The sequence below is a fragment of the Sceloporus occidentalis genome, unplaced genomic scaffold (assembly GCF_023333645.1).
Source record: "Sceloporus occidentalis isolate IW3139 unplaced genomic scaffold, rSceOcc1.0.p SCAF_6, whole genome shotgun sequence".
NCBI lineage: Eukaryota > Metazoa > Chordata > Lepidosauria > Squamata > Phrynosomatidae > Sceloporus > Sceloporus occidentalis.
Genome location: NW_028316986.1, coordinates 25,464,295 through 25,485,921, shown reverse-complemented (window position 1 = coordinate 25,485,921; position 21,627 = coordinate 25,464,295). Strand labels below are relative to the sequence as shown.

The 21,627-nt window shown below is 40.6% G+C and overlaps 2 protein-coding genes across 2 annotated transcripts; one reads left to right on the top strand and one right to left on the bottom strand.

Annotated features, from left to right (window-relative positions):
• Positions 1–790: 790 nt before the first annotated feature.
• LOC149310537 (transmembrane protein 247-like) lies at positions 791–9,508 on the bottom strand. Its single transcript, XM_089528308.1, has 4 exons — positions 9,406–9,508; positions 6,303–6,533; positions 2,857–3,192; positions 791–1,249 (listed from the first exon to the last, which is right to left on the bottom strand). The coding sequence occupies exons 1-4, from the start codon at positions 9,406–9,408 to the stop codon at positions 1,046–1,048; spliced, it is 774 nt and encodes a 257-aa protein (XP_089384434.1). The 5' UTR covers positions 9,409–9,508; the 3' UTR covers positions 791–1,045.
• Positions 9,509–15,869: 6,361 nt separating this feature from the next.
• Positions 15,870–21,053, top strand: LOC149310536 (uncharacterized). Its single transcript, XM_089528306.1, has 3 exons — positions 15,870–15,969; positions 18,465–19,538; positions 20,953–21,053. The coding sequence occupies exons 1-3, from the start codon at positions 15,967–15,969 to the stop codon at positions 20,977–20,979; spliced, it is 1,104 nt and encodes a 367-aa protein (XP_089384432.1). The 5' UTR covers positions 15,870–15,966; the 3' UTR covers positions 20,980–21,053.
• The last annotated feature ends 574 nt before the right edge of the window (positions 21,054–21,627 follow it).

The window sequence follows — 21,627 nt, the reverse complement described above, 5'->3', positions numbered from 1 at the left end:
AAAAACTGGTTGGAAAATGTATTTTATGAGTTTTGGGAAGTGCTGATGAGGAAAACTCTAAACTGACAAGAATCTTCACAGTTTGGGACTGATTCCACACAAAAGTCAATTTTTAAAAATGTGATGGAAAACAACATTTTCTGTGCAGGAAACAGCATCTGATGCACAGAAGATTATATTTCATGTACAGAAGATGCAAAAAAAAGTGCAAATTTGCCAGAATATCCCCTGAACTGGGAATAATCTTGCATCAGGAAGAAAATTACTAAAATTTCTCATTGCTTCAAGAATGAAATTAGCAAAGCATTACATCCCTACTATGTCATGACACCTCAAATCTGATGCCTGAAGCATCTGCCTCACTCTGCCTAACATTCCAGGCAGCCCTGATGCAGCCCCAAAAGTGCTAGGTTGGGGTAAACTGATCTAATTCTTTTACTGTGCTGTTTCAGAGCCCTGCAAAATTTCTTTTTGAGGGGTAAAAAACCCAGAATCTTCCATTCAGCCTGGCTATACTCGCGGGAGAATTCTGGGAATTCTTAAGTTTTAGTATGAAGAAGTAATTTTTCTGTGCTCAGGCTAGTATATCCATGAACAATGTATTTTGAGTACATTTGGGATTCCTTTTGAATTTAATTTCTAAAAATGGTCTGCTTTGAGCCCCATACCTTTGAAAAAACAGTAACAACACATTTCCTAGGGATGCTAGCTCCAATTTTTTGAATAATACATATGTACACATATGTTTTTTTTTTCAAATCCCGCATCAGTTTATTAATACTGGTTATGATGGCAGGCTCAAGGGGATGGCTGAAAAGGAAGAGCCAATACATGAATAACAAAGTGAGGGTGGGAACCCAACATTCAACACAGAGGAAACTGTAAGGTCCTGAAAACAGCCAAGTTGAAATTTGTCTTTATCTGGCAGATTAGAAAAGGAGAAGTATAAAGAGAAGAGACAATGAGGAGGACAGAACTGAGATGCATAAACATCAGGGAGTAGCTTGTTCTCTTTTCTCTGCCATATAGAGTCTGCTGCTATTTCTCAGTTTTTCCGGCTTTTGTAATCCAACAGAATCTTCTTGCAAAGGAAATACAGCAACATGGCAAAGCAGAATAAGTGGTGCTTCACAATAAAATAGAAAGCCAGCTCCCTGACTGTGTAAATAACATGGATAAAGACGAAGCATAAGAAAAATAGGGCATACTGGTTCTGGGGCTGGAGTAATTCATGAAGCTCTTGCCCAATCTAAACAGGAGAGAAAAGAAAGAGAAGAAAACAAGAAGGGAGGGAATGAAAAGTGTACGTTGGCTAATGTTCCCTTTGAGCAGCTTCCCAAATGTTAACATACAAGGCAAAGAAAGGATGCAATGCACTCATAGGAATGTCTACTCAAAAGTAAGTTCCACTGAAATCAGTGGGACTGATTCCCATGTAAAAATTGATTGCAATGTACCCACTCAGGTATTAAGTCCCATTACCATACCCTCCAACTGTCCTGTTTTGGAGGGACAATCATCTGCCATCCCACTTTTTCAGCAGTTTTAATAATGTCCCAGTTTCTCTCTCCTCTTCCCATCTTCCTCCTTTGTCCTCAGCTTACTTCCATTGCTGCAAATAGACTACAAAGTTCAAAAGTAGTTTGTAATTAGTTAGTAAGGGGGAGGATAGAGAAGGAGGGAAATAGTTCCATTCCCAGTAGACTCAGGCCAAAGCAAGCCCCTGCACCCTCTCCTAGCTTGTCTGTTCTTCCTCATTAACATTAACATCTTTGCCATCTTGATGACATTCTGATATTGCTTGGTCATACATGTCCCAGTTTTAACCTTTGAAATGTTTAATGAGCTTCTTTTTAAGTAGAGATGCCTCCTTATAAAGCTGCAGTGCAATACTCCAGTTGCCCAGGAAATAAATCATTGCGTATTAAAATGTGCTTATGTAAGGATATATAGGCTTAATAAGTGTATTGGCATTGTAACTGAATGTCATATCTGTTGATTTATTTGGATTTCAGGAATTCTAGTGCTGTTTTGGAAATTTAATGTACATTCAGTTAAACCTTGAGTGTGTAGATTTTACCCAATAACACTTTTCCCATGTAAAACTTGATATGATTTCTGGATAGAGAGCTAAGCATTGCCAGAAGTTGAAAAAGTAATGAAGCATCAGAATGGGAAAAGCTACTTTTATTGGCCTAGAACTTGAGAAACCCTGAGAGATTCTGGAAACTTTAGTCTAAAAATAACTTCCCCAAGTTGTAGATTGTAGTGTAATCCTTCTGCAAAAAAACCCAAACATCAAAATCAACGTTTGCTTTTTTTAAAAAAATGGGGAGGGGAGATATTTTCAAGCTGTGGGTGATGGAATCTGTAGATATGGAGGGCTGACTGTACCATAAACAGTTGCCAGGGCCAAAAAGAAAATGTATAAGAGATTCTTTCCTGTAATATCAATCAGATTGGGGGGGGGGGGGGAGGTATTTATTTATTTATTCCTCCCAGAATCACCCAGCAAGCATGGTTATGCAGGTTTAGGGGCTCCGGGAATTATACTCCAAAATAGGTATATTCCCAAGTTTTGGTGTCAACACATCGCCATATATTTCTAGGATGGGAATGTGTGTCCCTTCAGATTTTGATTGGATTCAATTTCCCATCAGCCCCTGCCAAGCTGGCCTAGGTTGTGGGATGACCCTTTAAATTCATTCCTGGATGATAACGCTTATATAAATAGCTTTGATTCAATGGGTTTACTGTAGCTGGAATGAGAAATTGGTACTTGGACCTGAGAACTGTAACCCTGATAAGGAACTTTCCCCAGTTCTGATTGTTGACCCATCATTTTGTCCCACTTACTGATCGAGAACCATTCTGTTGACGTAGCTGTGCCATTTTTTCCTCATGCTGCCTCCGCTTTTCATTGTCCTCATGCCGGTACTTCAGCCTGGTCATTGCACCATCCAGCCTCATCTTTTCCAAGTCAAGATCAGTTGCTGTGATCTGCCTGCCTTTCAGCTGACCTATCCCATCTAAACTACTGGCCTCGCCAATCCTGGAGTAGGCTTCTTGCTGCAAAGTTCTGGTTCCTCTTGGAGCGCTGATCGCCAGGTGCCCAGTTTGAATCTTATTCTCCAAGACCTCTGTCATATCATCAGGGACGTATGAAGAGGCTGGGGTGTCCCTCGCAGCATCCTGTAATGATAAAATGGCAGGAGAAGCAATTGCATTTGCCCAAAGTAACCAGTGGTATAGTGGAACCAGGGTTTGAAATGTAGAAAGATTGGACGCTTATTGATTAGCTGTGATGATAACATCATTTGCCCCCTGGTTTTCCTGTTCTCCCTGAGCTGCAGTCCTCTTAAATGAAATGTTCGCAGTTGCTACAGGAAGACTGATTTTCCCAGCAACAATATATTGTTCGGAACTCTTCTCTGTTGTAATACAAGGGATGTTGACATGGCTTAGACTTGAATGGGTAAATTAAGACCTGTTAGTAATGTTGTTGCTGTTGTGTGCCTTCAAGTCATCTCTGATATATGGTCATCCTATGGTGAACCTATCACAGGGTTTTCTGGGGCTGAGAATATGTGATTCACCCAAGGTCACCCAGTGGGTTTCCATGGCTGAGCTGGAAATCAAACCCTGATGTCCAGATTTGTAGTCCAACTTTCAAACTACTACACAACCCTGGCTCTCCTGGTAGCACTAAAGGGCCTAAATACCCTAAAATGAACCAGATCCTATCCAGTCTTGGATACTAAAAAGAGTCAGCTGTGATTAGTACCTGGATGGGAGACTGCCAATGAATATCAGGTGCTATATGATATATTTCAGAGGAAGGTCCCACCTCTGAGTATTCCTTGCCAAAGAAAACTCTATGAAATTCATGGGGTTGCCATAAATCATTAGTAACCTGATAGTGCATACACACACAGAGCACTACAAAAGACTTTCTCCTGGTTGAGCTAAAAATGCCAGAGCAGGTTTATTGATCTGGATCTGCATAGTTCCCTCACTTTTGCTGCTTCCATGTGGACCAGTTATGAGGATTATCATGATGAACATGTACAAAATTTAACCCCATGTTACTGAGAGAAGCCAGTTATTGTTTTCACCTGTTCTTCCTCAACAGGCTCTTTGTTCAAACCTAAATCTTTTGGTAATTTTACTTTTAAAAAAATATTCAGTAAGCCATTTGGAAGCTGGCTATTTCAAATAAACTTTAGATTGCTTGTGTTATATTGTGAGTGCAGGTATACAAGGTTTTAAACTATTTAATATTGTGTGCCAGCTTGTTTTTAGTGCATATTATTTTAGTACATGCACTGTTCTATGTGTTTATAAGAACTTTTTTGTTGTGAACTACATGGATCCCAGACCTGTCTGCTGGAGTCAAAAAGATTTTTGGTTTTGTTTTAAAGAATAAGTACATGCCTTTGATAGCCTGTTCTTGCTTTTATAAAAGAGTGTAAGCCTATGCTTGTTCACTTGGACAGGCCCGTTCCGCATGGGCCTTTGTGGCGCCCTCGTCACATGCTAGGGGTTGGCCGAGGACCTAGCGTCCATACCGGCCTCACCCCTAGCACTTGACGGGGGCGTAAAAATGACTGCGCCCTATACACACGGGCGCGGCCATTTTTACATGCCGGACACTTAGCATCCGCACGTAGCATCATGATAATGATGCGTCGAGTGCGCCATTGGCGCCTCGTCGTGTCATTTCTGCGATGCAAGAAGAAGCCCCATTTTGGCGCTTCTTTTTAGCTGCGCCGGGAAGCCTCGCAGTTTGGCAGCTGGGGCTTCTTGGCACAGCTAATGATGGCACAGGCAGAGCGCTGCTTTTCGGCGCACTGTAACGCGCCACAGTTTTTTGGATTCAGTAATAGTTCCAAACCCTCCAAGATAGTTACCAGTATGGATGTGAGCACTAGAATTCCTGAAATCCAAATAAATCAACAGATATGACATAGCATTCCTTGTTCTTCAAAAGTAACTAAATTAGTTACTTTTTAAAACATTAGAATGGTACAAGGGGCTACCCTTTGGTACAAAATGCCTTTTACTCTTGTCCACCATCTTGTCACCTGAACACTAGCAACTGAGCATGAGGAAGCATCAGAAGTATTGCATTCCATTTAGTGAAGACACACACCTGTAATTATAAATAACAGTATTTAAAATCAACTTAGTTTGCACTCCAAGGTTGCATCCTCATGGCAGAAATAATGCAGTTTGATGCCACCTTAATGGCCATGGCTCAGTGCTATAGAATTCTAGAAATTGTAGTTTTGTGAGCTATTTAGCCTTCTCCGTCTGGAGCTCTGGTGCCACAACAAACTACAAATCCCAAGATTCCATTGCATTGAGCCATGGAAATTAAAGAGGTGTCAAACTGGATTATTTCTTCAGTGCAGATGTATCTCAAGAGGGGTGAAGGCATACCTCATTTAATTAAAATCACAATGTTATTCAGCTATGTCTTCAATCCCTTAGCTAAAATTTCCAAATTCTTCTTCTATGGGGCTTATTCACAAAGCAGTGGGGATCAGACAACCCACATGCATGTTAAAAGAACATGTGATGGATAGGTTGCAAGAATGTATGCTGAAGAGACATCTGTTCCATTGGAGCTCTCTGCAGGGATACTGGCCACAGTGATACCTGGTGACTCCCATTATCAGTGGGATGGTGAATCCACTCCAGGTTTTAGACTGAATTTGAAAGGTGGTACCTAAAGTGCTGAAGCTATTTTGAAGATATGGGTTATGGTAAAGCATATCTTGGCTGCCAGAATCACAATCAGGCACATGGAAGCATTGGTCATGGAAGCCGCACCCACCACTGACTGGGCAATTGCCACGGTGAACATGCCCCCACTGCCACAGCTCCACTTCTGACTCATCCTAGTTCTGACTAGGGATGTAATTCTTCACTAATTTCCCACCAAATGAAGCAACCAGTAATTTTAGCAATTTGCTTCCTGCTGCAAGGATGTCTTTGAAAAGTGTGCAGACAATATTATTATAAAATGCTGTTTCATGGGCATGAAATGCTGTTTTCTGCATAAAGGTTAAGTTCTAACCTGCAAAGACTTTCACCAAGCCTTCTCACCAGGATTTCTCAACATTGAAGAAACACATTTTTTTCAACTATTTTGCAAATATTTTCAAATATTTTTTCCATCCCAACTTTTGTGACATTCAAAGCTGGCTTCCTGAAGGAGCTTCCTTACTTTCCTTAAGATGGGGGCCAGCCACCCATCCCCACTTCCTTCCTCTAAACAGCTATTCATCCCTACTTACCATCTTTTCCCTGTGTTTCTTTGACTCTTTAATTGGTGTTATCTGCACAGCAAACTCAATTCCTGCCTGCATCTCCTTGAACTCTACACTGCCTTCTTGATAAGAGTATTCAGACCCTTCCAAGTTGCTGGTGTGATCCAGATCTGCTTGAATCTCCTTGTCGGTGTGATGCACGGACTCTGTCTCAAAGTTTGAGAACTCAGATGATGAATGGGACTCTCTGGTTGTTTCCTGGGACAGATCAGAAGATGGGCAAGTTGGGAAGAAGCTTGTGTTTAATTAAATGTAGTACCAATTGGATTTACAAAATGGTTCAGGAAAGGAGTGAAATTGCCAAAGTGAGTTGCTAAGGTCATGTTGGGGTGTGCATCATCTAAACGCCATGCCCCCACACCACCCTCAAACTGGCGCTTACAGCTGGTCTGTTTGGGACCTTAATCTGTTTCCTCAGATGCACTGGCTATGTCTCTTAGGTCTGCGCTAAATGGCCTAGTAAATGGTTTTAGGCCTAAATAGTTACAGGCATTCTCTCCCCTCACCCCAAGATCCACCGATTTTTTATTCATGTATTCAACCATCTGCGGCTTGAAAATATTCCAAGAAGATATAAATTCCAAAAAAGCAAACCTTGAATTTCTTATTTTATATAAGAGACACCATTTCACTATTCCACTGTATTTAACAGGACTTGAGCATCCACAGATTTTGGTATCTGTGGGTGATCCTGGAATCAAAACCCAGTGGATACCAAGGGCCCACTGTAGTTACAAATATACTACCAAGCTTCACCTCAAAGTAATTTGTTATCATTTTTTAAATCACATTAAAAAACAAATGTTTACTTTCAAAAGTAACTAAAATCAGTATTTTTTTAGTTACTTAAAAACAAAAGCAACATTCAGTTGTCTAAGTACAGTTGGCCCTTGTTATACACAGATTTTTTTATACACAGATTCAAGCATACACAGTTTGAAAATGTTCAAAAAAAGTATAAATTTCAAATATCAAACCTTGATTTTCCGTTTTTTATAAGGGACACAATTTTGCTATGCCATTATATTTAATGGGACTTGAGCATACACGGATTTTGTTATCCACGGGGGATCTTGGAACCAAACCACAGCGTATAATACCCTCCTTCCCATCCACTTTGTTGCTACTTTAACAGCCAGGGCAGAACACAAACTACAAAACAACCTAGCACTTGAATCATGTGATATTCCTCCTCCACCATTTGCTGAGGTCACATATCCTTTAAGTGACACCTGTAACTTAAAATGTTACTGCAAATGGAATGCTGTTACAGTCATATGGCAATATGGTTATACAATTTACAAGTAACTATTGGTAAGCAATTACTTTATAACACTACTTTATTTAAAATGATTTTGACAGATGGTCACACAAAGAAATATTCAGTTAGAAAAATCACAATAATACTGCAATTGCACAAAAAAGCTGAAAAAGTGAATGTGCAAAGTAGAGAAGATTTTTTATAGGGGCAACAGGCCTTGTATAATATGCTAGACTTTTAACTGTTGTTGTTTTCATTTATGTTTTAACTAGTTTTAATATTATGATGGTTTTAGTGGGGGGGGGGGGTAAACCTTTGTATGCTATGAATTTTTAACTATGTTTAAAATTTGTAGTCCAAAACTGGAAAAAGTTGGGATTCTAACAACCGCAATATCTTCCATAAAACGAAAGTCACTGAGTTGCAGCAGCTTTAGTGTTGGGACTAGGAACTTTCTCACATGAGAAAATGGAGCAGGACAGAAGCAGCTTTTTCCTTGCCTCTCCACATGCTGTTGAAGCACTTCTGGTTTCTTCCAGAAGGAGACAGTCATAAAAGCGTGTCTTTTGTTGTGCTGGAAGAATCCCTTTGACAAAAACCACACTTACAATAGTCTCTCTCAGGGAAGGGAACAAAAATGCTACAATTCGTGCAGAAAGGCACAAAGAAAACCACTTTTGTCCTGCTTAGTTTCAGCTTTCTTTTCTCATATGATAAAGCTCTAGGACTCTGGGAGACCAAAGTCTGAATCCTTGTTCAACCATGGAAACCTACTGGGTGACCTTGGGCAAGTCATACTCTCTCTGTCTAAGAGGAAGGAAATGGCATACCTCCTCTAAACAAATCTATCCGAGAAAACTGTATAATGAATTTACCATAAGTCAGAGTCCACTTGAAAGTGCATAACAACAACATGTGTAATACAGAACACATGGCCAACCTACTGAGAGATGGAGTGTGGCAGAACGAGTTTGAAGCAGGATCCAACAATATTTAGCACTTTAAAAAAATTAATACAGGGATAGAGAATCTTTGCCCCTCCTGATGTTTTAGATTTCAGCCTTCAGAAGCCCTAGCCAGCATTGTCAAAGTGGAGGGATTTGCAGGAGCTGTAATCCAAAAAATCTAAAGTGCCTACGGCCTGTTACAGACTGCCAAAATAAAGCTGCTTCGGGTCTCTTTGGAGGTATGCTATTTAAATGATGCATGGGTCCTAAGAGTCCGGAGGTCGCACCAAAGCCACACTCCATTCCTAAGCACTCGACTGCAGCTTTGGTGCAGCTTCCGGATTCTTAGGATGCATGCATCATTTAAACAGCATATCTCCAGAGAGACCCGAAGCAGCTTTATTTTGGCAGTCTGTAACAGGCCTACGGATCCCCAGCCCCGGCAATTGTAAAGATAATAGTTTGAGCATTGGACTACAACTCTGGAGACCGGGGTTTGATTCCCTGTTTGGCCATGAAATCCACTAGGTGACCTTGGACAAGTCACACACTCTCAGTCTCAGAGGATGGCAATGACAAACTTCCTCTGAACAAATCTTGCCAAGAAAACCCCATATACACACTGCTCCCACCCAAGTCTTAAAATCTGCCTTAGGGTCACCGTAAGTCAGAAATGACTTGAAGGCACACAACCAGAACAACAAATTTACCTAAACCCCACTGTTCACCTTTCTTAGGTCTATCCTAAATATGGAATGTATGTTGTGGTCTGTTACTTTTTCATATGTCCTCTTAAATCTTAGATATGCTCCTCTCTTTCTGTACCCTTAAGCTGAAGAACATCCTGGAAACAATGTCTTACCATAGCAGTTTTAATCCTCGGAAGAGAATGAGCACCAATATTGGATTCCAAGGCAGAAGCCTCTTATTTCCCCACCTGCCCCATGTAGGAACACTGAAACCAGCTGTCCCACTTTGAAGCAGATATATACACAGTGCTCCAAGCCAAGCCTTAAACTCTCCTTCTAAACTGTTACTGGTGATGTCAAAAAGTTCCATTCCAGGACGATGTCATAATTTCCCTGTCACTGCAGTAGTTCAGATAAGCGTTGCTAAGGGGACAGTCAACAAAAATCTTATGAACTGCCATTTTATTTCATTTTAAAAACTGGCCCGGAACAAAAAGATATATTCCACATACTTGATTTTTATCCTGTCTTCCTCCCAAGAATAGGACTCTTGGGACCTTTCAAATTAAATAGAACAAATACAGTGAAGATACAAAGAAAAAAACCCACCAAAAATACAGCTCAATTAAAACACATCCCACTTAAACAATGTGCTGGGTTTTCTGTTTGTTACCTGTGTTGTACTGTTTTTTAAATGATTTATGTTTTCAATTGCTTATAGTATCACCACTTTCTAACTTTTGTATTTTATGAATTTTTAACATTTTCTTAATCTGTTGTAAACCACCTTGAGTCCCAAACTGGGGAAAAGGTGGGATAAGATTATTATTATAATTTAACAACATACTAATATAAGAAAAGATAACACCCACTTAGGTAAAAGTCACTCATCACCACCACCCTACCTGTGTGTGTGTGTGTCGCGTGCCTTCAAGTAAATTCCAGTTTATGCGAGCCTTAAGGTGAACCTATCATGGGGATTTCTTAGCAAGATTTGTTCAGAGGAAGTTTGCCATTGCCTTCCCCAGAGGCTGAGAGCATGTAACTTGCCCAAGATTACCCAATGGGTTTCATGGGTGAGAACCAATTGAACCCTGGTCTCCAGAGTTGTAGTTGTAGCTCAAACCACCATGCCACACTGGCTGAATCCAATGATAACTAATGGTTTCCATGTCAGTAGGACAATGAATCCTCTCCACATTTTATGTGAATTTAAAATGAGCTAGCTATTTTTGGGGCTTCTGTTTTAAAATTCAGATTACAACCCAGAGCAGATTCACCACCCATTGATGTGGAAACCATCAACCTCTTGAGACCATTTAGTCTCTCTACTTCCATGCATCAATTTTACCAACTTTGTTTGGGCTCTTACTAACCCACTTAAAGCAGACTAGACGTAAGTGGTGTCATTATTTCCCCATTTTTAATGCTTAAACTGAGTGTGTGAATTCTGATTTAGCCCAGAGCATTAATTTTGGGAGAAGAGAATTTATCCTGTCCTGCAAACGTTTGGTAGAAATGCTGCCTTCCACCACTACTAAATGTGATATTAAATCCAAAACAGGCAAAAGGGTAGATACATGGCTGTCTGGCTTTTCTTCGTGAACGAAGATTCAGGAAGGACTCATCCCGCGCTTTCTACAAGCGCATTAATGACTAAAAAGGTCAATCCGAGATAAACAAGTCTGGTTGCAGAAAGCACAGCAGAAAGTCTCCTTGGGTGATGTTTATGGGTTGTGGTGTATTCTGCTGTAAACTAAATAATGGCATTGGAAGAAGGAGGGGGAATTATTTAGATTGAGGAAGGAGTGTAGCCTTAAAAAATTAATCCTTCTCTACCTCTACACTGTAGAGGTAAAGCAGATTAAAGCCACATTAAGTGCTGGAGCTCCATCCCATGGAAACCTGGGATTTCTAGTTTTACAAGGCCTTCTCTGCCAAAGAGTGTTGGTGCCTCACCAAACTAAAGATTCCAGGATTCTGTGGGATGGAGCCATGGCAGTTAATATGGTGTCAAACTGCATTATTTCTGCAATGTAAATGCACCTAAATCCACTCCTTTAAAAACAATGATAGGGAACCCCACCACACATGGAAAGCCCATACTTTCCAATTGTCATGATTTGTCAGGGACAGCCTTGATTAATTCTCTGTCAGCCCACTTGTTGAACTATTTTAAAAAGTAATTTGCATTCAGTTAACTCAGCAGAGTGGAGAGGAGAGGAGGCATAATCTTACCTTTCCCAGTAGGTTCAGGCAACAGCAAACTGCTGCAGCCTTGGCCACACATGTCCCTGGAGGGTATGAAAGCCACATGTCACCAGAAGTAATCTGTCAGAGGCAGCATGCTGATGGGGGCAAGGGCTGAAGCCAGTAGTGGGCAGCAACAAGGGACCCCTTCACATAGTTATTACAATATTATTTCACTTTAACTGCCATGGCAACATCCTATGGAATCCTGAGTTATGCGTTGGCCCTAGCTAGATCAGTGATAGCTGAAAGGCCATCATTTGTCCTGCACTCCTGGTCTATAACTCTGATAGGGCATCCTTGGTCTCTACAGTCATTTCTCATAATAGAACATAGTCCAAAGCAGCTGGAGGGCAATGGATTTGGGAAGGCTGTTCTAGGATGGATCAGAACACAATGCCAACACAATGCTGCAAAAATAAAGCAAAAACTGAATTCTGTCCTTCTCTGACATAAGGGAAGATTGGGCAATCACTGAGAGAGGTTTTGTGTTACACCCTGAAAATCTCTCCATGCTTCAGATTATGATGCTGATACTTATATAGCAATCCTGTTTATTATTTAGTAAAGTTTAGGACATCCAACCATGTTTTCTTATTTTGTGGATATCTTCATTTTCTGAGGTGAACCATTAACATTCACATTTAGCACATGGTGAATTGGGGCTGAGGGAAAATGATTGTGAGCAAAGCATAAGTCTATCATTGATTCCACCCCCACCCCCCACCTTTATTTCGTACCATGTGCCTTTTTTCTATATATATTCCCAGGGCTGCAGTGCAAGAATTTGTCAGGCAACAACAGAAATATGCCTTCAGTGTTTGAAAAACCCCTTGGTGGGCTTGGGAGAGGGTGGAGTGGTAATTGTTTGCTGCCATTATTTCTTTTCCCATCCCCCAATGAAGAAATAATAATAAAACAAAAACGAGGTACTCTGTGCAGTACTCTGGGTGCCAGCATATGGCAGTGTTTGGCGCTTCAGTAGATATACATATTTGACTTAAAATGTATTTTAATGATATTCTGGAACCAGAAATATTGTTGGTCTTCCACACTGGATAGCCTGAGAAGTACTGCTTTACACTCCATTGTGTTCTCTGTTGCCAAATCAGGCATCCATTCACACTACAGAATTATAACACTATTATTCCACTTTGAAATGGCAGCATGGTTCTGTCCTATGGAATCCTGGGATTTGCAGTTTAGGGAGGGACATTCAGAATTTTCAGGCAGGGAGTTCCAGTGCCTCACCAACTGCAAACCCCAGAATTCCATAATATACTAACAAACTTGTCTTAATACATAAAATAGAACTTTCTGTCATGCAGCTTCTCTCACTTCAGAATTGAGCTCATTTCTCTCTGGCTTCTTCCAAATCCTAATCCTATCTGACTCTCCCATTTTCACTGTCATACATTGTAACAACTGTAGTACCCACTGTCACTCCACCAATCATCACCCATTCTCACATTCATCCCACCCAGCCTTGTGGGCTTGGCAATACCCAAAGCAGCAGTATATAGGCTCACAGAATCCTACAGACGGAAGGGATCAGAAGGGCCATCTAGAGTAACCCCGTACCATGCATATAAAACCTGTACCGTACAAATAATAATAATGATAATGATAATGATAATTTTTATTTATATATATCCCGCCTCTCCCTGTGGATTGAGGCGGCAGAACAACACAAATATAAAATTACAAGTAGTTAAAATACATTCTCATTATGTAAAAGACAAAAAACAAACAAAAAAACCTTAAAAACACAGTAAAAAACCTGTACATGTGCAATATCATATCCATTTCCTCATCGATGTTCCAAGTGGAGTATCATCTTACGCTGTTATAGCAGGTCTGGGGGATAGGCTCGCCGGAAGAGATCCATCTTAATTGCCTTCTTAAAGGCATCTAAGGTGGTAATAAGACGGATCTCCTCCGGCAAGCCATTCCACAGTTTGGGATCCATCATAGTGAATGCCCTGTGGGAAGTAGATCTTAATTTAGTCTTTGGACAATTCAATAGATTCTTCCCAGTAGTTCTGAGAGTGCAGGGCGGATTGTGTAGGGAGAGGCGATCCTTCAAGTAACTCGGGCCCAAGCCATGTAGGGCTTTAAAGGTAATAACCAACACTTTGTACAGCAACCAGAAACTAATCAGGAGCCAGTGAAGAGATCTTAATACTTGTATTATATGGTCAGTCCTAGGTGTACCGGTGACCAGTCTGGCTGCTGCATTTTGTACCAATTGAAGTTTCTGAACTTGATACAAAGGTAGCCCCATGTACAGTGCATTACAGAAATCTAAATGAGAGATTACCAGTGCAAGTACCACTGCTTCAAGGTCCTTTCGGTCCAGGTAGGGACGCAGTTGGTGTATCAACCGAAGTTGGTACCAGGCGCTTCAAATAAACCACTCTTGAAAGATGCCCATCCAACTTTTGTTTAAAGACATCCAATTGATTCCACTGGCAAACAGTTCTTACAGTAAAAATGTTCTTCCTACTTCTTAGTGATATATTTTACTAGTAATTTGAAGCCACTGGTTAGTACTCTCATTTCTAGAGCAGCAGAAAACAAGCTCGTTCCATCTTCTACATGACATTCCTTTAGATATTTAAAGATAGCTATCATGTCATCTCTCAGTCTATTTTTTTGCACATTAAAGGTATCCAGCTCTCTAAATAGTTCCTCATCAGGTTTGTTTTCCAGAACTTCAATCATCTTGGTCTTCATACCAGTTTGTGGATACCTTTCTTCCCAACAGTGCCCTCTCTCATTCTAGGTACAAAAGCTTACTGGGCTGGCAGTTGAATATTTATTCAACAGTGAGGAAGAGACAGCATTCACCCCCTTTGAAGGTTTAGGTCTTATCTATATTACTTATAAGAGCCAGTGTGGCATAGTGGTTTAAGTGTTGGACTGCAACTCTGGAGACTAGGGTTTGATTCCCAGCTTGGCCATGAAACCTACTGGGTGACCTTGGGCAAGTCACATGCTCTCAGCCTCAGAATCATAGAATCATAGAATCGTAGAGTTGGAAGAGACCACTAGGGCCATCCAGTCCAACCCCCTGCCATGCAGGAAATCTCAATCAAAGCATCCTCGACAGATGGCCATCCAGCCTCTGCTTAAAGATCTCCAAGGAAGAAGACTCCACTAAACTCTGAGGAAGTGTGTTCCACTGTTGAACAGTCTTTACCATCAGGAAGTTCCTCCTAATATTGAGGTGGAATCTCTTTTCCTGTAGCTTGCATACATTGCTCCGGGTCCTCGTCTCTGGAGCAGCAGCAACAATGTCATCATTATCTATAAACCCAGAATTCCCCCCAAGCTTGCTGTGTGTTGTTTACATAAGCCCAAAATCCGGAATCGGGTCTGGCCTGTTTTTACAACTTCTGGATCCAATTCAGGTATTCTACCTCTTAAAAAGACTTAACTTTTGTGCTGGGCTTTTCAGAAAACCAGGAGCAAAATGTAGTGATGATGAATGGCTGCCTTCCCATGTAGTCCCTGCCAGCATCTCTGCTGAGTTACGCTGGGTGTGTGAGTCGCTTTGAGGTCAGACTGAGGCTGGGATGCTCGCAAGGACTGCATGGGAAGGCAGCTGCCATTGTTCACTGACAACCCAAAGTAGGTAAGGGAAGGATTCATTGAAAATTAGGTTCCAGAATACCCCAGAGCCAGCCTAGAGTATCCTTGCAAATGTAGACAAGGCCTCAGTCTTTTAACTTCAAAGGAGTTATCCAACGTGCTGGACTCTATTCCCCCAAATAAATTCAGTACCTTGGATAGCTCCAGACTAAACTTAGAGTGAATTCATCAGCTCATTGATATGGAACCCACCAGCCACTGCTTTTCCATCACAAAATATCAAGGGGGCAGGATTGCTTCAGGGACACAGTGCAAGCTGCATGACATGCAGTTTTCTCCATCAACTGGCTGCTGCCTACCATCCTATGCTACCTGAGGCAACTGTCTTATGGTAGGGTCTGGCTGACTGGGAACAGCATTCCTGGATCTGGATTCTTCCAAAGACTGTTTAGTTGGAAACATTGAGGACTGAAAGAGCCAACATGGCATAGTGATTTGAGCATTGGACTATGACTCTGAAGACCAAGCATTTTTTGAAAAATTGGTGTTGCCTAATTTGGAAATGACTTGAAGGCGCACAGCAGCAACAAACCAAGAATTGAATCTGGGGCTTTCTGCACACAAAATATGTATGGGTGCTTTCACTGAGCCACAGCAAAGTAGGCCAAAATTCTTCACAACAGAATGGCATTGCTTACCAGCAAGGCAGGAAGAATGTGAAGGGAATTAAGTGTGGAATCTGGTGACCTCACCATGACAGTTGGCCTAGAATGTGGATTTGTCTGAACTGGTTTTGCCAACCAGGGCAGCTGGGTATCCAACTGAGAGAGACAGTGTGGCTAAGTGATAAATCTAAACTGTGATCAATCTCCCCTGTGCTCAAATTCTCAATGGTAAGAGCTAAGCCTTGCCCTAGTTTCTTTGTCTTTTTATTTAATTCTATATTTTTATTAACCTGTAATACTTGCCTTTCCTCCAAGAAGAAAAGTACAAAAAGGAAACTCTTTGATCTACATTCATTTTAACTTAACAAAACCTGGTGAGGTAGGCTAGGCTCAGAGATAGCAGACTGGACCAAAAACAGACCTTTTGAGTTTTATCATAGATTAATGGAGGATTTAACAAAAATGATAAGACCTGTTTGCTCAGTATAAAGATTCTGTGTAATCATGCCCTCCAACCTTTCACAGATGAAAACTGGGATGTGTGGCCAAGCAACATCAAGGTATGGTCAAGGTGGCAAAAATTATTGATGAAGAAGAACAGACGAGCTAGGAGAAGCTACAATGGTTTGCTTTTCCCTAAGACTACTGGGAAAGGAAAGATTTCACCATTTCTTTCCTGTTGCTCTTGCTGAATTAACTGAGGGCAAGCTACTTTTGGCCTGCAAAGGCTACAGCAGTTTGCTTTCTAGAACCTCTTAGAAAGGGATAAGTTCTCCTTAATTCATTGCAAATTTGTTTTTGTACTTTTAATTCAGTTTGCAGCGGTTGAAGTAAGCTGAGGACAGAGGAAGAAAGTGTGAGTAGGAGAGAGAAATTGGGACATTTTTAAAGCAACTGAAATAGTGGGATAGCAGAGGATTAAGTGGGACTGTCCCTGACAAATCAGGACAAATGGAGGACATCTGTGTAACTGACTCTATTTCGGTCCCTTATGTAACTTTAGAATGTTTTCCTCCTTTATTCTCCATCAACATTTTATAAATTTTACTAGTAATTCCTTTTATATTCTCATTTTCTTCCATTTCTCTTCCTTTCCAAATTATTTCTTCGAATTGTGTATACTTTTTCTTTTCTACATTCCTTTTCCTCCAGTTTTTAATCCATTGTTCTATTTGCATATAATGAAACCATGAAATTTTTATCCCCATAAGTTTTTCTTTTATATTTCCTTTCTTTATTCTTACATCTATCCAATCTTCTATTCTGTCTATTTTCCTTTCCTTTAATTCCTTTTCTAACAATCCTCTCAAGTTTTTTGGAAATTTCTTTTCCATTATTATTGGTGTTATTATTGAGTCTTCATTCATTAACTCTTTTTTATGTTTATACCATATTTCTAATATAGTTTTCATCAGTGGGTTTCCAATAATTTTAATTTCTTTCCTAGTAAACTTCTTTAAAAATATTCCATATTCTCGTATCTACTTCCTCTATATCTACTTCTAACCATTCTAAATCTATCCCACCCAACATACCTTCTATCACATATCTCAATTGATTGGCCTCATAATATCCTCTTATATTGGGAAGGCCTAACCCTCCCTCTCTTTGTGTTTTATACCAAAATTGTTTATTTAATCTTATTCTTTTCCCTCCATTACAAAATATATTCATCAACTGTTGCCATTTATTCAATTCAGTTTCCGACACTTTTAATGGTATCATTCTAAATAAAAAAATTAATTTTGGTAATATTTTCATCTTAATTAATGCTATTCTTCCAAACCAAGATAATTGGATTTTCTTGTACTCTGCCAATTTTTTCTCCACTTCTTTCCTTAGTACTACTAAATTCTTACCTTCCATTTCCTTTAATTCTTTCATTATATTTATTCCTAAATATGTTATATTACTTCTTAATCTTATCTCTAAGCTTTTTTGTTTTATAAATTCAGATTCCTCTTCTTTTGTATAATTAAATATCATCATTTCTGATTTATTCCAATTAATCTGCAACCCTGTTAATTCACCAAATATCTTTAAATGTTCTTGTATTTTACCCAATCTATCCAATAAATCTTTAATAGTTAATAGTGTATCATTGGCAAATAAACTAATTTTGTGGGGTTTTTTAAGTCCTATTCCTTCTAAACTATTATCATTCCTTATAACATTCCTAACATCTCTATAACCATTGCAAATATGATTCTCTCCTGCCTGATATAATTCCTTATAAAATTTTTCAAAAAATTTTAATTTTTCTTTCACCAAACTTTGAACTTAGGGCCCAAGCAGACAGGCCAAAATAAAGTTGCTTCAGGTCACTTTGGAGGTATGCTGTTTAAATGACACACACATCTTAGGGGGCCAGAAGCTGTGCCAAAGCTGCACTCCAGTCTTTAGGACTGGAACATGGCTTTGGCACAGCTTCCAGCCTCTTAGGACATATGCATCATTTTAAAAGCATACCTCCAAAGTGACCCAAAGCAGCTTTATTTTGGCCTATCTGTTTGGGCCTCCAGTTTGCAGCAACTGAAGTGAGCTGAAAACAAAGGAGGAGAGTAGGAAGAGGAGAGAGAAAATTGGGGCATTTTAAAAGCAGGTGAAAATGTGAGATGCAGAGGATTAACCAGGATTGCCCTTGCCAGTTGGGGGGTATGCATGACATCAACTATCATCTTGCATTATAGCCTTTCCACCTTCCTAATGTTTTCCTTTTTTAGGATGCCAATGCTGATCTGGCAACATCTCAAGTTCTCCCTGCTGGTGCAGCTGATGCTCTGGCAAATGGCGACCAGAGAACACCAGTAGAGACCAGGAGGCAGATGGAGAACTCCAACAACGCTTTGCAGTTGGAAGTGGTTGTCCAAGAGGATAAGAATGGCCACAAATATGACAAGAGTGACTGTGATAAGGAAGAGGAGCAGAGAAACACCAGGAAGACCCACAGAGCTGATAGCGACATTGAGAAGATGCGCTTGGACTTTGAGCTGACTGTGCTAAAGCGCCAGCATGAGGAGAATGACAAGCAGCGGCAACATGAGGAAAAGATGGAGCATATCCGCCAACAGTCACCATCCAGGACTGGAGCTCGAGGGGAAGAGGAGCCACTCAGCATCAAGTTAGACCCCATCACAGAAATTGAGCTGGAAAAAATGCGCATGGAGTTTGAGCTGGCCAAGCTGAGGCACATTTCTGAAGAGAATGAACGACAAAGGCAGCATGAGCAGAAAATGTGTGAAGACAAAGAAAAGCAGCGGCAACATGATGAAAAGATGGAGCAGATGCACCAGCATCAAGGGAATGTCAGAGTAGTCAGCCAGAAAGTTTCCACTGGTGGCATGGGAGAAGCAGTGACTGAGACATCCTCTGGAGCCTCTGCTGAGATGGGGAAGGTGAGGATAGAACTCCAGCTGGCTATGGAAGTGTACCTGCCAGAAATGCAGGACAAGAAAAAGAAGCATCCCTGTGAGCCGAAGAACCTTTGGGAAAGCCCAAAGGTGGAGCAGCAAGTAGAAAGTAAACCTGAGGCAGAAAAAACACAAGCACCACCTGAACAGCAAAATGATGGTGTGACTGAACACCTGGGCCTTCAGGTACCTCGCATTGTGGTCAGCGGGGCAGAGCCAAAGTGGTCAAGCAGCAGGCTGGATTTAGCCATTGAGACCGAGCTAGAGAAGAGGCGGATGGAGTTTGAGCTGACAAGACTGAAATATGAGCATGAGGAGAACGAACGGCAACGCCAGCATGAGGAGAAGATGGAGCAGCTCCGTCAGCATGGGGTGCCACCCCGGGAGGTAAGACCCAGACATGAGGTGGGGTATGGGGTGGAAATAAGAAAAGTGTGTGAAGGTGCATCCCTTTTCCATGCCTTCTTGTGTATGTGGAATCTTGCCCACAGAGGGCTAAATTGCTTGGAAAAGTTATACTTTTGGACTAAAATTCCCAAACTTTGCCAGCCAACATGGACATTTTTAAGGGAATTCTGGAAATGGTTGTCCAAAAAAGTAACATTTCCAAGAACTGACTTATATTTATTTTGCATGTTGCATTGTTCAAACCCATGTATTACATTCACAGATGAAGTAATTTCCTTTCAGGAGCTGGAAATTTTGTAGAACTGGACTGAGAGTTCTATCCCAGCTCCATCTCTGCAGTTTTGTCTTGAAAGAACTGATATATTATCTTCTTTCTCTCTTTTTTTCCCCCTGAGAAGCAGCCTACCAGAACTGGAACTTCTATCCGAGCTGAACATACTACTTCAGCACTGACATACTCTCCAAGTGGCTTGGTTTGGCAAAGATGGTCCTGGTTATTCCTCTGCTGTCCCACTTTCTCAGCTGCTGTTAAAATAACCCAATTTCCCTGCCCTCTTTCCACCTACCTCCTTTGTCCTTGGTGTATTTCAATTGCTACAAACAAATTTTAAAGTGGCAAAGTAACTTGTACTCAGTTAACTCAATAGAAACCCCCCCTCCCAAAATGAGCTGATGGGAAAGGCAAGACTCTTACAAGATCCCAAATACATGGTGATACATAGATTAGACCAAGCAACACCTTGATCTTTGATCAGGTACAAACATATCATGCTAGCTTTTGAAGCACACTGTTTTTTTCCCTTCACACAAAAAATGGCAAAAATCCTGTAGGGGAAGAAAAAATAAAACAACCTGAAGTCTTTCACAGTCTATTGCATTACAAAACAAACCCGACACTTGGCAACAGAGAAGTGTCTTTTTGCTTGCTTCTCCACATGATGTTGAAACACTTTCAACCCTCCAGATGTTTTGTCCTGTAATGTGCATCAGCACCACCTAGCAAAGCCAATGGCAAGGAAATGTGGGAGTTTTCTTTCCAGACATGTGGAGGGCCAAAGGTTTCCTGCTCTAGCTCATGAGGGATTCTTCTTCTCCCAGCTGCATTTTGTTGTTTGTTACATTTAGATCCCACCTTTCCACCAGTGAACCCAAGGCAATGTGCACAGCTCTCCTCCCTTACTTTATCCTCACAACAGCACTGTGAGGTAGATCATGGCCCACTGGGGACTAAATCACCTAAGTCCCAGTACAGCTCTCTAACTTCACCACCACACTGTCTTTGAATGTCAACATTAAACGGGTCATATTTCAATCCTTGTCTTTGAAAATCTGTTCATGCAACCTGTTAATGTTGTTGCTATGCTATTATTATCAATTGTTCATTTGTTCACAGTTTCTGAATGAAGAATCCATGTCGTGATCATTGGCTGCCTTTCTTTAATATGCTGGATCATCACCACAAAGAGATGCACACAGAAAGCCTTTTTATGAAAACTGTAAACCTCTTCTCTGCATTGACAGTATTATATGATACTTTATTGAAATACTTCACTACGTCTGCCTTGTGTTTTTCTTCATGAGATTAGTACTATGTATTATTGACTAGAGCATAGTCTGGAATCCCTGCATAATTATTGAAATTCCCCATCCACCATCTTTTTCATGTTTTTAATCACACAGGAAATATATTTAAAGGAGAAATTTTAAAAATACAGAAATTTTAAAAAGTGAAACCAAATTAATGAAAAAAACAAGCCAGTTGATAATAAACTAAAAATATATAAATGAAGAACAATATATACATTAACTTCTAAATGAAAACTATCCCAATATGTATGCATGCAAAGATAATGTCTGCATACTGTAACATACAACATGTAGCCCTTCAGATGTTACTGCAGTTAATCTCGGGCATTCCTGCCCATTGACTATGCTAGCCAGGGCTACTGGGAGTTCAATAGCATCTGGATGACTGCATATATGTCCAAATGTTGAAAGTGTCATCATGAGGTTCCTATCCATTGAATAATACAGTGTGGTCACATTAGTTGTAGGATTTAGGAACTGT